Source organism: Anneissia japonica, unplaced genomic scaffold (genome assembly GCF_011630105.1).
Source record: "Anneissia japonica isolate Jap-2015-1 unplaced genomic scaffold, ASM1163010v1 scaffold1764_len714935_cov166, whole genome shotgun sequence".
Classification (NCBI taxonomy): Eukaryota; Metazoa; Echinodermata; class Crinoidea; order Comatulida; family Comatulidae; genus Anneissia; species Anneissia japonica.
This window is the reverse complement of record NW_022757468.1, coordinates 266,443-279,445: the sequence shown is the minus strand read 5'-3', so window position 1 is coordinate 279,445 and position 13,003 is coordinate 266,443. Positions and strand designations below refer to the sequence as shown.

General features: G+C 31.6%; 1 protein-coding gene across 8 annotated transcripts in view; it reads right to left on the bottom strand.

The window, feature by feature from the left end:
* Positions 1-5,178: 5,178 nt before the first annotated feature.
* The window catches only part of LOC117124774 (D-aspartate oxidase-like), a 26,609-nt gene continuing 18,784 nt past the window's right edge, over positions 5,179-13,003 (bottom strand). For all 8 annotated transcript variants that reach the window (XM_033271100.1, XM_033271097.1, XM_033271103.1 and 5 more), the window contains exons 4-11: positions 11,972-12,051; positions 11,410-11,475; positions 10,301-10,355; positions 9,686-9,787; positions 9,039-9,127; positions 8,329-8,446; positions 8,120-8,218; positions 5,179-6,803 (exon numbers count right to left, since the gene is read on the bottom strand). In XM_033271100.1, the coding sequence (XP_033126991.1) occupies positions 6,672-6,803; positions 8,120-8,218; positions 8,329-8,446; positions 9,039-9,127; positions 9,686-9,787; positions 10,301-10,355; positions 11,410-11,475; positions 11,972-12,051 (741 nt within the window). In that variant the 3' untranslated portion in view covers positions 5,179-6,671. The remainder of the gene's footprint in view (positions 6,804-8,119; positions 8,219-8,328; positions 8,447-9,038; positions 9,128-9,685; positions 9,788-10,300; positions 10,356-11,409; positions 11,476-11,971; positions 12,052-13,003) is intronic.

Here is a 13,003-nt window from a genome sequence, read left to right as displayed (position 1 = left end):
AGGCCTATCACACTGAATAAAGTCCCCATTTAGGGGAGAGAAGAAGAAGTATGTGGGCTTTGATAAGGAGTTCCGCATAGTCCCAAGCCGAACCCCTCCCCCCATTGAAATTCCTAAATACGGGCCTGAATGTAATACCGTTACACAGAACCTTAAACTGTAAATCGAGATAATTTAACATGTAAGAGATCAGCAAGATACGATGATCCAGTGTTGTGTAAGCACTTCCAAGTTAAAATGATTAATTTAAACGTAATACGATTCTTTACTGGCAAGCAATATTCGAAGACAACTGGGATGATGTTAGCCCGAATTTATTTTTGCACATCAATTTCCGAATATCTAGTATACAGTTATTAATAGTAGAAATTGAATATATTTTACAGTCTAACGAATCTGGATTGAAAGACACATAAACCTGGGTATCATCCGCATAACAGTGAACACCAGGTAGATGTGCTTTAATTGTATCAAAAAGGGTTGAAATATACAAGGTGAAGAGCAGCGATCCCAAGCAAGAACCTTGCGGGACTTCGCACATCAGCTTAAACTGAGTACGATTTGTCAAAAATATACCTAAAAGACGCAGTGCAGATCAAGTAATTCAAAATTTTCCTTTCAACCGTTGTGATGTAATAATCGAGAATTATCCACAGTGTGAAATGCGGCACTGACATCAAGGAGTAAGAGAATAACAACCCGCTGTGAATTCATCTCATTCAAGATATCATTTGACACTTTAATTAATGCAGTTTCTGTACTTCTGTTCTTCCTATATACCGATTGCAAAAACCGGATATAAGTCATTCTCACACAAGTAGTTGTCAAGTTGGGTAAAAATCGCTCTTTCAATTAGTTTAGAAAAGTAAGGTAAGTTGCTGACAGGACAGTAATTGCAAAGTTCATCAGTATCCAAGTTTGGCTTTTTAAAGAAGTGATTTGACAACACTACTTTTTAAGCTTTCTGGAAATACGCCGGATTCCAATATAGTATTTACGATGCGCAATAGAACGTTAACATTTTCAACGATCATAGAAGTGGGTGAAGGGTCACTAGAACACGACTTATTTTCACTTTGTTTGATGAGTTTAAGCATTTTCTCGTCAGAAAATAAACTGAAGCAATCAATTTCCTTTGGTCACCAAAATTTTGATCAATAATTTCTGATACACAATCGTTCAGCTTGTCGCTTGTCAGATTTAGCAACTTTTATTTCATTATTGAACCAAGGAACTAAGGGTCTAATGGTAATCGTTCTGTTGCATAGTGGTGCAAGCTTATCAAAAACATCGGAAAGATTTGAATCCGGGCCGAGAGGCGGATCTGGGTTCAAATTTAGGGTGGGGGGGGGGTCACAATGTTTCCGAATCCCCAAAATAGAAGGGGGATCCGGGGTCCTCACCCGGAAAAATGTTTATTCCTAGATGGCGGAAAATGAGCTTTCCTGACTTCTGAGGTGTCTTTTAATAACTTTTAAGTTCTTCAAAATTCAACGTTTTCCCCCTCTCAAAAACGGTCAGGTAAATTTTCTCATTCTTATTACAGGTATTATAACAAGAGTGAAATTGGTCAAAGTCCCTGGCCCGTCCCCTGTCAAAATTTCCCGCACAATTTCTATGTGGGGATTTTAGCTACTGAGTGCTAAGCTCTGTGATAAGCCTATCCACAGCAGAGATTGCGAACTTATTTATAATAAAAAGTTAAATTTATTATATTGAAAATGAAAATAGTGCCGTAAATTTTAGGCCTTTTAAATTAGTTCTTCAAAAGCTAACCGTCAAGTCAGTAGTAGGCCTATTAGGTTTATTTTTAAGTGGTACAGAAAAAAAGAAAAAACGTAAAATTCAAAATGGTCCTGCAGAGAGCTATTCATTTTGTCAACTCACCTTTATGAAAATCAAAAGCCAATACATTATCTGCAAGTATTAGTGTTGTAAACCTCTTGATAGAATCAGAAAGGTGGACCGCACAAATTAATATTTGGTTGATTAAAAAAAAGTGCGTTCCGTTTTATAGTCTACAATTTGTTGCATACTCGTTATGATGTGTGTTTCATGCACTGCCGTGTGTTTAATTTCAGTCAATTCGAATTGGCTAAATACAACTCTTTCTGAACATTTGAGCCAATCAAAATCTCCTATGACGAATTATTGATTACATTTAAATTTACGACAGCAGAGGCAATCAGGTATTAAACGGCATCAAGGTTATAAAATGTAAGGCCTCATATGAATCTATCCGCCGCGCTCAATTCATAGAACATTTCTATTCCCACCAGAAGAAATGCATCCGTTAGATTCTTTTTTTTTTAAATATCATTCATTCTTATGAGATTGAATTCATTTTTCCAGCCCCGAAACCTAGAGCTAATTACCACTGTGGTAGTGCATTTAAATGATCAATGTGACTTTGCAAATACCATAGATTAAATGAATTTACATAATAAGCAAGTAATTTAATTAAACTCAACGATGTTTTATTTTACAACTTGATTTAAATATATTTTAATATTTATAAATAAAATACAAAGTAAATACAAAATACATTTGAAAATCTGAAGCAAGGAATAGCCCAAAATAGGTTACAAAGAAACATAAACTTTTTTTTAAATATATAAACACGTTTTATAAGAACACTGATGCTAAAATTGCTTAAAATTAAGAACAAAAAAAAAAACAAAAAAAACAAAACAAAACAAAAAAACAACCAAATTGAGGGTGACGGTAAATTTCAAATTCATCAAAAAGAGGTTTTTATTTTCTTTTTAAATAGAAAAACCAACAAATCTTATCTGCACCTTATGTACAGTGGTGTGACTATGTAATACCCTCTATAATACGGTACAGTAATAACTGTATTATAGAAGGTTATTACATAGTCACATCTATTATGTAATATACATATAATACAGTACAATAATACTGCTGTACAACAATTTTCTATGTTTGAAAAGTGTGTAAAAAAAGAACAACAAAATACGAACACATTGATCTTAAAATCGATGAAAAAACAAGAACACGGAACCTGGGAAAAAATTGAATGGTTAAAAAAAAAAGTGTATCCCATTGTAATCCTACAAACGTAACATTCAATTGCAATAATGAATAGGAAGATGCCTTCAAATAAATAAAAAGAGATGCTAAATTTAAACATAATAATATAATTAAATAATAAGAGATTCCTAAAAATAAATATTGTTAATATGCATACTAGAGCTCATATTTATAATTTAGTAATATTTTTTAATACTTGAATGTTTTATGTACTTTCTTTGTATTTTTTTTTTATGTTGCTGATGTTTAGTTGAAGACCACTTCTGAAACAAGCATTCCAGCTTAAAGGGCTATACTCTGCTATGTCATTTTTGTCAGGTTTTTGTATATATTGTAAATGTTAATTGTTATATTTTGTTTGTGGAATTGTATTGTTTTATGACATAGCAATAAATATTACAACCTATTTAAAATTCATTTTAATAAATTCACTTTAATAAAAAAAAGATTTGCTAAACAACGTACTTTTACAACATAGTTAATTTCCTGTGCCTGTGCCTAGCTAGCATTTGGTATGAACGATAGCTTGTTTTTGGTCAGATCATGGACCTAATAAAGGTCCATGGTCAGACGACAGTAAAGCAATTGTCAATATAATTATTATGCAGCTTCACAATAAAAAAGATAGATTAAGCACGCATCCATATTAATCTATACAACGCAATATAAAATATCTTGAAAATGATTACGATTTAAAATCTAATATAAGCCACACACAATAATTGGTAAAACTATTTGATAATAAAAATATTGATTGTGAATTGCCAAACTATAAATTAAAATGGCTGTATACATTTTCAGCATGCTTAATAATTTTAAATAGGCCTACGGAAAGTTCAGTAGTCTTTGGATTGATTTTTCTTGAGTTTATCGCGTATGAATTTGGTTGTTTGGTACGGCTGCTATAATTGATTGAATAAAGATTAACCTATATTGAGATGTTTTGAGTATCATGGTCATTTTGTTTGCTATGTCCACCAGCACACCACACAATTAGTATGTGAATCCAACGCACCCCTGTTTCACATATTATATCCGGTTCCAGGTAAGTGTACAATTCCCATCGCTGCTCTCCTTTTGTTTCAGTTGGAGGGCTGAAATGCAAGTTTAGGAAATGCACCGTCTTTTGGATGAGACGGTCCCATGTGCAAAATGGCCCATGTGCACGTTACAGAACGCAGTACACTTCGCAAAAAAATAGGGACTGTCTCCCGATGTACTACCCAATTCCCCACCAGAAGAACCCACTGGAAGTAAGTCTCAGGACTTTCATATTCCATCAAAGTAATTAGAAAGAATTACCTTTTATTCATTTCATTCAAGTCTTATTTTAAATAAGACCATCATATTGAAAACTGAACAACATTGGTTATTGCTTTTACCGAGTTGATTGCATTCTCATTGTTCTCCAAGTAGGCCTATGTATCATATTGATCATCGTCACTTTTGATGGCAGTCGATTACAATCTCCTTAGTACTTCAAATAAGTTCAAGATAAGCATTAGCACGACTTGAGAATTTTTTAATTCCAACAAAACAGCTTCTCTGGTCTTCTTTCAGATAGAGAGTGATCATCATGCTGATGATTTTACCACAATGGCTTATTGCTTTCTGTAACATGTGTAGCAAGAACAAAGAATGGTAATAAAACACAGCCTTGAGTGCACCAGAATAAATTAAACGCACTTACAATTTCCTATCGCCCATTAACAAACTGTGATCAATCTCTGCATAATAACAATAGTTTGAAATTTCATATCTCCTGAGAGACAACTTTTCCAAATTTATCGTAGTCGACGTGGGCATCATTTTGTCTGTAACGTTAAGTCGGTAATCATAATCTCCAACCATGTCTTCCTAATTTGTCAGCCGCCTGGGACTAAATCTATCCTGTGAACTAGTATAGTGGTTTCTATACTATTTTGTGTGTTAACTTTCTTTTTTTCTTTCTATAAATAAATAAATAAATAAATATATATATATATATATATATATATATTTATATATAGAATTGTTTGTATGTATCGCATTAATATGATCACAACAAACATAAGGAAGTAGATAGAAAGAGCAAAGATTAAACAAGATAACTTGGTAGACAGTAAAAACACTAAAAGAATCAAGTTCAATTGAATGTTTTATTAAAAATTCATTATCTTTTATTCATTTATATGTCAAAATATTGTCATTATTTTTAGTTCTATACATATAATTATATCAGCCTCAGACAATTTTGCTGTATAGTACTGTAAGTATTTGCATGTCTGCAATATTACTCAGGTTTAGCCGCTAATACTACTGTAGTATATATTCTCAATTTATTTATTAATTTATTATTTATTATTAATATTACTAATAGCTCTCTCTTAGTCTGACTTTGAGTTTGGATGGAAAATTCCGAGTACAATTCTGGAAACTTGCTGTTGAATTAAAGATGTTTTATTATTTTATTTTTATTGATTTGAATAATTAATTGTAATCTACATTTTTCTGAATTGTAAATAATTATAATAATTGTAAAATTGAAATGTGTTACTTGTAAATTTAAATGGCGCTATATAAACCTTATTACTATTTTTAAATATTATTATTAGTAGTATTATTATAAGTTATTTTATATATATACCATTTATTTACCAATTATTATTATCATTATTATTATCACTATTATTAACTATGCTTGCGAAAAGGCCAACTTTGGCGGCCTTTCGAGAGGATGTGAATACTGGAGCGGGTCCACATATTTGCAGAAAGGGGTCCAGAAAGAAAAAGGACACTCCATAACTGACATAAGTGTAAATGATTTGTGAGGGGGTAGGTGGGTGGGGGAGTCGTATTCTGTTTTGTCATCCACCCATCTTCGAGAGACTTAAACGCCAAACATAATATTAGATTAGCCTGACATTATTCTAATTAATGAACCCTCTTTCCCCTACCCCAAAATAAAAACAGGCTGCTAGCTATTTACCACATCTGTATAATTATTTTGTATGCTAAAAGCACTTTAACATCTTAGAGGGAAGTGCGAACGTCGCTGGATCTGGATCGATTCAACGAGTACCGTTTCATAACGTTAATATAATCAGTCTCTGCAAGTATTGTCATAATAGAAGATTAATATTCTAAAGCATAACATCGAATACTGCCACGTCTTTAACTATAATTTTTATGAAGACCTTTGTAAATAAAAGACAAATTACCTTTTAAATAGAGAACTATCTGCCAACAATGATTTTATACTATTGAGAAAAGCAGGTAAGATATTGATAAAGAATATGGTAACAATTATGGACACAGAACATGCTAAAATACGTTACGTTCTTATTTTAGTGATTAATATGTTCAATAAAATATACTTTATTCAGTCATATTTAGAGAACATACTCCTTTATCAACCGCAATCACTGAGGTGGTACGTTCCACTAAAATACTACACATACACTGAATATTTTTCTGCTCCTTCCACTGTACTGTACAAGCTTGCTTGCTTTTACATCTGTGCATGCGTCTAGACGATAACATGTCCCAAACTGTTGGTCTTTGATCAAATTAGTATATGATCATTAATTGTATAAATCTATTTATTCATTCATTCATATCACACGCTTGTTTACATCTTATATCTTGCTTTTCAATATATTTTTCTTGGTGTTGTCATTGATGGCATCCTTAACAAGATTTGCAGCATCATTGGCACAGCCCCAATGCATAGACACGCCTCGTCCACCATGACCGTAGTTATGCACAACCTTGTGAAAAGGAAAATTCAAAATTCAGGGTAAATTTGGTACATGTCATTATAAGATTATATATGCTTAAAAATGAAATACAAAAACGTTACACACAATGGTTAATTTGTATGTTAAAAACAATTACGATGTTATCTTTATAAATGAAAGTGGAATGTAAAAATTGCGAAAATATAACTTAACTACAAATGATTTGCAAGAGCAAGAGATAAAATTTGATAATAAAATGACGTAAACAGATTAAATGTATGATTGCTAAAATAGTGCATTTACAAATTATATCAAATTATTATTAATTTACAAGTAATTATCTAATATCTTGCATTATTATTATTTCCAGTTTAAACTGCTGGTAAAACTTATATTATCCACAAAAAACAAAATAAATCTTGTGACATATTAAGTACAAGCACATTGTTAAACATTTTTTGAGTGATGTATGAGATGAAATCTGATACAGTCCGACGCGTAAGACGTCAATACTTGAATAATTTGTAAGCTAGTGTAGGTCTCGTACATAAAATCGAGTTTATTCAAGTCAGTTTGTTAATGAACTTTCAAATAACGTAGTATCTATGACTATACCTGATGTAACAACACAGAGGCCATTGGGCCATCTCTTTAAAAGTTTTCTATATTTTAATACAGACAATATACATGAATTATGCTGAGGCTCAATAAATTATGATGATGATGATGATGATGATTGATGATATCAGGCACCTTGGAGGAGTAGTGTTTTGTTAGAGATACTCTACAGAAAGAAAACGGAATATTGATGACGACAATGATAATACATTTCATTTTAAAAAGACAAAACCAAAGCCAAGAGACGTATGTGGAAATTTATGCTTCGTTGGAAATTATCAAGTTATAAATATAATTTTAAAAAAATTGATGTATCCAACCACTTCTAGTAATAACACAGCTGCCTGTACTATACAGTATGTTTTGTACCTCATCCACCTCTCCTAAGTACCAGTATCATTAGAGCTCTTCTAGGTTATGTGCCAAGAGATCCTCATGTTAAGGGCTTTATAGTGATGGTGGTTCTTTTGCTTTGAGTCTGTTTTTTTCTTTCAATGTTTTGTTACTAAAATTGTATGGTTTAGTTATCCGATCAAATATTCCGGCGTCTTTTTGCTAATACACTTATATAAATATATTTTTCTTTTAAACATCTTAAATATTTCTTCAAAATTGAATAGGAATTTGAATGATATTTATTACAATATATTTAAAATTATCATTATTATATATAATAATAATGATCAACAACATCATATTCAATATTATTCATATTGTTTCACTTATACCTGTATCGTTTTGTGTCCTATCGTCTTTGTCTCTCGCTCTAAGCGGACTGTGGGCCTACCTGGTCTGAGTCCAACCCATTCATGATCTACTTCAGCCATCTGTATATTAAAATTAGCAATTTATTTAATAAAAATATGATGTAATTTAAACTGATTGCTGATTTTTCTTATATGTAATATATTCAATTTTGAAATGTTATTATACCCACAGTAATACTTGGTAACATCCTACTACAGTTTGTCCAAATGTCCTTTCTATTAACTGCATCTACCTCTAAATTCCAGTTGTTTTTTTGTAATGTTCCCCCAACAACCACTGTATCCACGCTAAAGTAAATAAAAAATTAGAAGAAAAAAAAAATTATGAACACAGTAATAGAAATAATAAAAATAAATAATTATTTTACAATAACAAAAGCAGCACCAACAACAAAAAAAGCAGCAGCAGCAACAAAAAAAGCAGCAGCAGCAACAACAAAAGCAGCAGCAACAACAACAACAGCAACAACAAAAGCAGCAGCAACAACAACAACAGCAGCAACAACAACAAAAGCAGCAGCAGCAACAACAACAAAAGCAGCAGCAACAATAACAAAAGCAGCAGCAGCAACAACAAAAGCAGCAGCAACAATAACAAAATCAGCAGCAACAACAACAAAAGCAGCAGCAGCAACAACAAAAGTAGCCAGCAACAAAAGCAGCAGTAACAATAACACAATTAGCAGCAACAAAAGCAGCAGCTTCTCCACAATAGAACTTCACCTTCGCGCGCCTACCCCCCATCAGGCCCCTCCTAATTCTAGACTTCTAGATACGCCACTGTTAGTACAGACACAGGTAGTAATTTAAAGATTTACACCAGGGTGTGAAACTTCGCCCTTCATGCATTTGACAAAAGGAAATTAAGAATGAATTTTACCATGGTATGATGTATAAAGTGTAGTTATCTTTACTGATATCCTCAACATCTATATCAATTATGAAGTGCTTCACCCATGGTGCCTTTACCTATATCAAACAAAATATACAATTAACACAAAAGATGATGATGATGGGGTATTGATGCTGATGACCTATATGATACTCTTTTAAATTTACTATGTTTATTGGTCTTTTTGTAAAACAAGGGGTTTTTTTTTGTACATTTTACTACAGGTACACTAATTTTTTTATAACCATTTTTACTCTTATATTAACCTTGTAATCATTTCTTCAATTAAATTATCAAGCTATTCTTTCAATTACTTTGTATATGATTCCTAAAAATTTTATGTTGCGTACCATTTTGAATATTTTTCAAAGGGTAAATAAGAATACTGTGATAATATTAATAATGAAATGATGATGATTGTGATGATTTTGGTAATTATTATGACGATGATTTTGGTAATGATTATGATGATGATTGAGGTAATGCTGATGATAATAATTTTTGTAATGATGATGATGATGGTATTGGGGATAATGACGAAGATGATGATGTTGAAAACAATGAAGCCAACTGCGATCACGATGTGATCACATGACGATGATGACGATAATTATAATGGTGATGATGACACTCACCCGGATCACTTGGCCTCGAATTGGATAAACTGAAGGATCATTTCCAAGTTCTCTTGCTCCGAGTCCAGTGCAATTTACAACCACATCATACTCTCCAGCAATCTACAATGTTAAATTTGTTTTTTTTTTCGTTTGTTATTAGTTAATTTTAACCTACATCATTATAAAATTGATTTCATTGCAATTTGTCTTTATTTTCCTTTAATAATTGTAATAAATGTTATATTAAAGTCTTATCAATTTTCAATTTTGTATGCTTTAAATTTTCTTACCTGTTGCATTTATGATTTTAATCTTTTGTTCAAGTTGTTGATGTTGTAGTGATCATGGTCGTGGACGAAATACTACTAATAACACTACTACTACTACTGCCACCGCCGCGGCCACCAACGGCATTGCTATCAATACCAACATGACTAGGCTTGAATAGAAAAAAAGAGCGTCTTCCCGGCACTACCCAGGGTTTACGACAAGTTAACTGCTACTTCAAAGCTTACTTCTGACTCGTCTGAACGTGCCTAAAGTTGTATAGTTACTTCATGGATCTATTTATAAGGTCCAAGGTTACTTTAATATAATAGATATACAAAAACATGTAGATATATTACAACTAACCTCAGAGAGGGAATTTATATGTCTATTTATGAAAATGCCACCATGTTCTTGAAACCTGTTTGAAGAAAGAAAATTAAACACATTTTCCCGGTTTTTTTAGTTTTTGGGGTAATTTATGGTCCATCGACTCTCTCCACTGACTGTCAACATTTGTACTCTCTGAACATGTTTCTTTTGATAATGGTATATATAAATAATAAATTAGTTTAGTAAAAAAAAATCAACATATGGAATTTTGGATATCAGCACTTATGCGAGACATTTTTATACCTTGTTTAGCGATAATAATGATGATTTTAAAAAAACACATTTTATTTTTATTTTTAGCCAATTACCACACCTGCTGCAACAAAAAAAATGAAGATTTAAAAAAAATTAAAAGGTTTTCTTTATTTTTTATTACACCCGCCGCTACCTTGAAATGTCCGAAAATATGGTATGCATATTTCTTTCTAATTATATAAATTTTATGCATTTAACCATCACATTTACTACATTGTTTGTTTTCACCAATACAATTTTGTTCTTATTTTCTCCTCCGTCTGGATGTTTTTGACAAAACTAATAATTTTTCACACCCTCCTCTGACAATCTCTAAAAAAACAAGTTCGCGAAAAAAAAGTCTAACTTTACTATTGGACTGTGTAGCTACATTTAATGAAATCAAACATAGATTCTATATTTTGAGTGCTTTAGAATACAATGTACCTTTGCCATAAGCTCTGGCCCTTCGATATTGTTGATATCAAATGTTCCATAAAACGGCAGAGTTTGTAGGATAACACATGCGTTTGAGGAAGACTAACACATATTCAGATCCTGGAATTGTTCTGATTGGTTACATGGTTAGTTTTATGCACTAACAAGGTTCATTCTAGAATAGTGTTTTTCAAATTTTTGACCAAAATAAACCTCATGCAATTTGCCGAAACTCACTACCCAGAACGTTAAAAACAAATACTAGTCTTATTGGGTTGTTGAGCTGGTAAACAAAATTGAAGTAAAGTGTTTATATGATACTTAGAATTTACTGCAGCAAATTTTTACCATGATGAAAAATTCAAGTTTGTAGAAAATCCTGAAGAAAAAAATCCTAAAGTACTACTCACTTATTCATTAGCCAAGGCAAGTATTTGTGACACTCAAGTTGTAGCATAGTCACAAACCAACCGTTACTGAATATTAGAGATAAAAATCACAAATTAATGAAGAGTATGTGTTGGTTATTAGCTTTCAACCCAGAGTTCATAGGTTAGAAGCACATCCTCCCCATTTGTTAGTCTTGGATGAAAGCAATTTTGAACCACATATTGTGCATATCATCAAAATATAGATCAGTCATTTTTAAAAAATAAATATTGATTTCAACATTTTTTAATGGTTTGAGACTGATCTTTTACAGTTTTTATAGTTTACTTTTGATTTGTTACTATATAAACATAATTATAAACAGTAACTCAGCCAAAACTTAGTTCAAATAAAAAAATGTTCTCTCAGATAAAAAAAAATATGATAATATAGACCACAATTATATTTGTTTTATAGTTTTAACTTATAAGTACACTAATACTGTTTATTATTAATAATTATATAATACAATTACAGCAAAAAACATAATGTATCTTCTAGAGCTACTGTATACTCCAAAAGAAAAATCAAATAAAGGCTAACTTGTAGTTTGGAAAATACGCTGCCATCTCCTTAATACTGAGCTTCCTGAAGCCATTAACATATTGAGACAAGTTTCCTATCTGAAAATAATGAGTCTTTAACCATAAATTGTTGTGATGAACGTTTTGATGCTAAAAAAAACGAGTTCATTGCTGTGGGACAAACAATTATGACAAAGGCATGCAATTTCCTCTGATTTTGCAGTTGAATGTTAATATAAAAAAAAGATACAGAAAGATCTCAACGAACACAAAACATTATTATAACATTCGCAAAAGCTGTGGTAATGTTATATGTTAGAAAATAATTCTTGCATAATGATGCTGCAGCAACGTTTGCAACTTTATTTAGTAAGGAATTAAATTACATTCACATATTTAATTCTAAAACATAACATTCTGATTACCACACTGCAACATAACGTTATTATATTACGTAGATTTGAGAAAAAAAATGCATAAAGGAAAAGTGATGTTGCATACACATATTTAATTCTACAGCATAACATTTTGATTACCAAACTGCAACATAACTTTATTATATTACGTAGATTTGAGAAAAAACGCATATAGGAAAAGTGATGTTGCATATTTTTCAACTTATGAATAGGTCTATTCAATTTGAAGTGCGGTAGTATAGTCAAATTAATTGCTGCACAATCAACATTTTATATTACTGTGTGGTAAAATAATTTTGATTAAATAATCTGATAGTCATCGTCTGAACTGTATGAGCTTTACCAATAGAGAACTACTGGAGAGAAGTGAGTCGTAGAGCATAATACGCAGTTGGTATTGATGATGGACATCATCTTTACACATGATGAGGTGTGCTGTGTGTGGCTTCAATGACTTTAAAATTAATTAAAGCCAAAAAAAAAAAAATAAATACCAATTTTTATTTTATAACTGTAATTAAAAGTTACGAAAGCTCATTAACCAGATCAGTGGCGGAATCAATGGGAAAACCCCCCACCCCCCACCCATACCAAATTCTTCAAAATTAAAAAAATGGGAAGAAAAAGATAAGAAG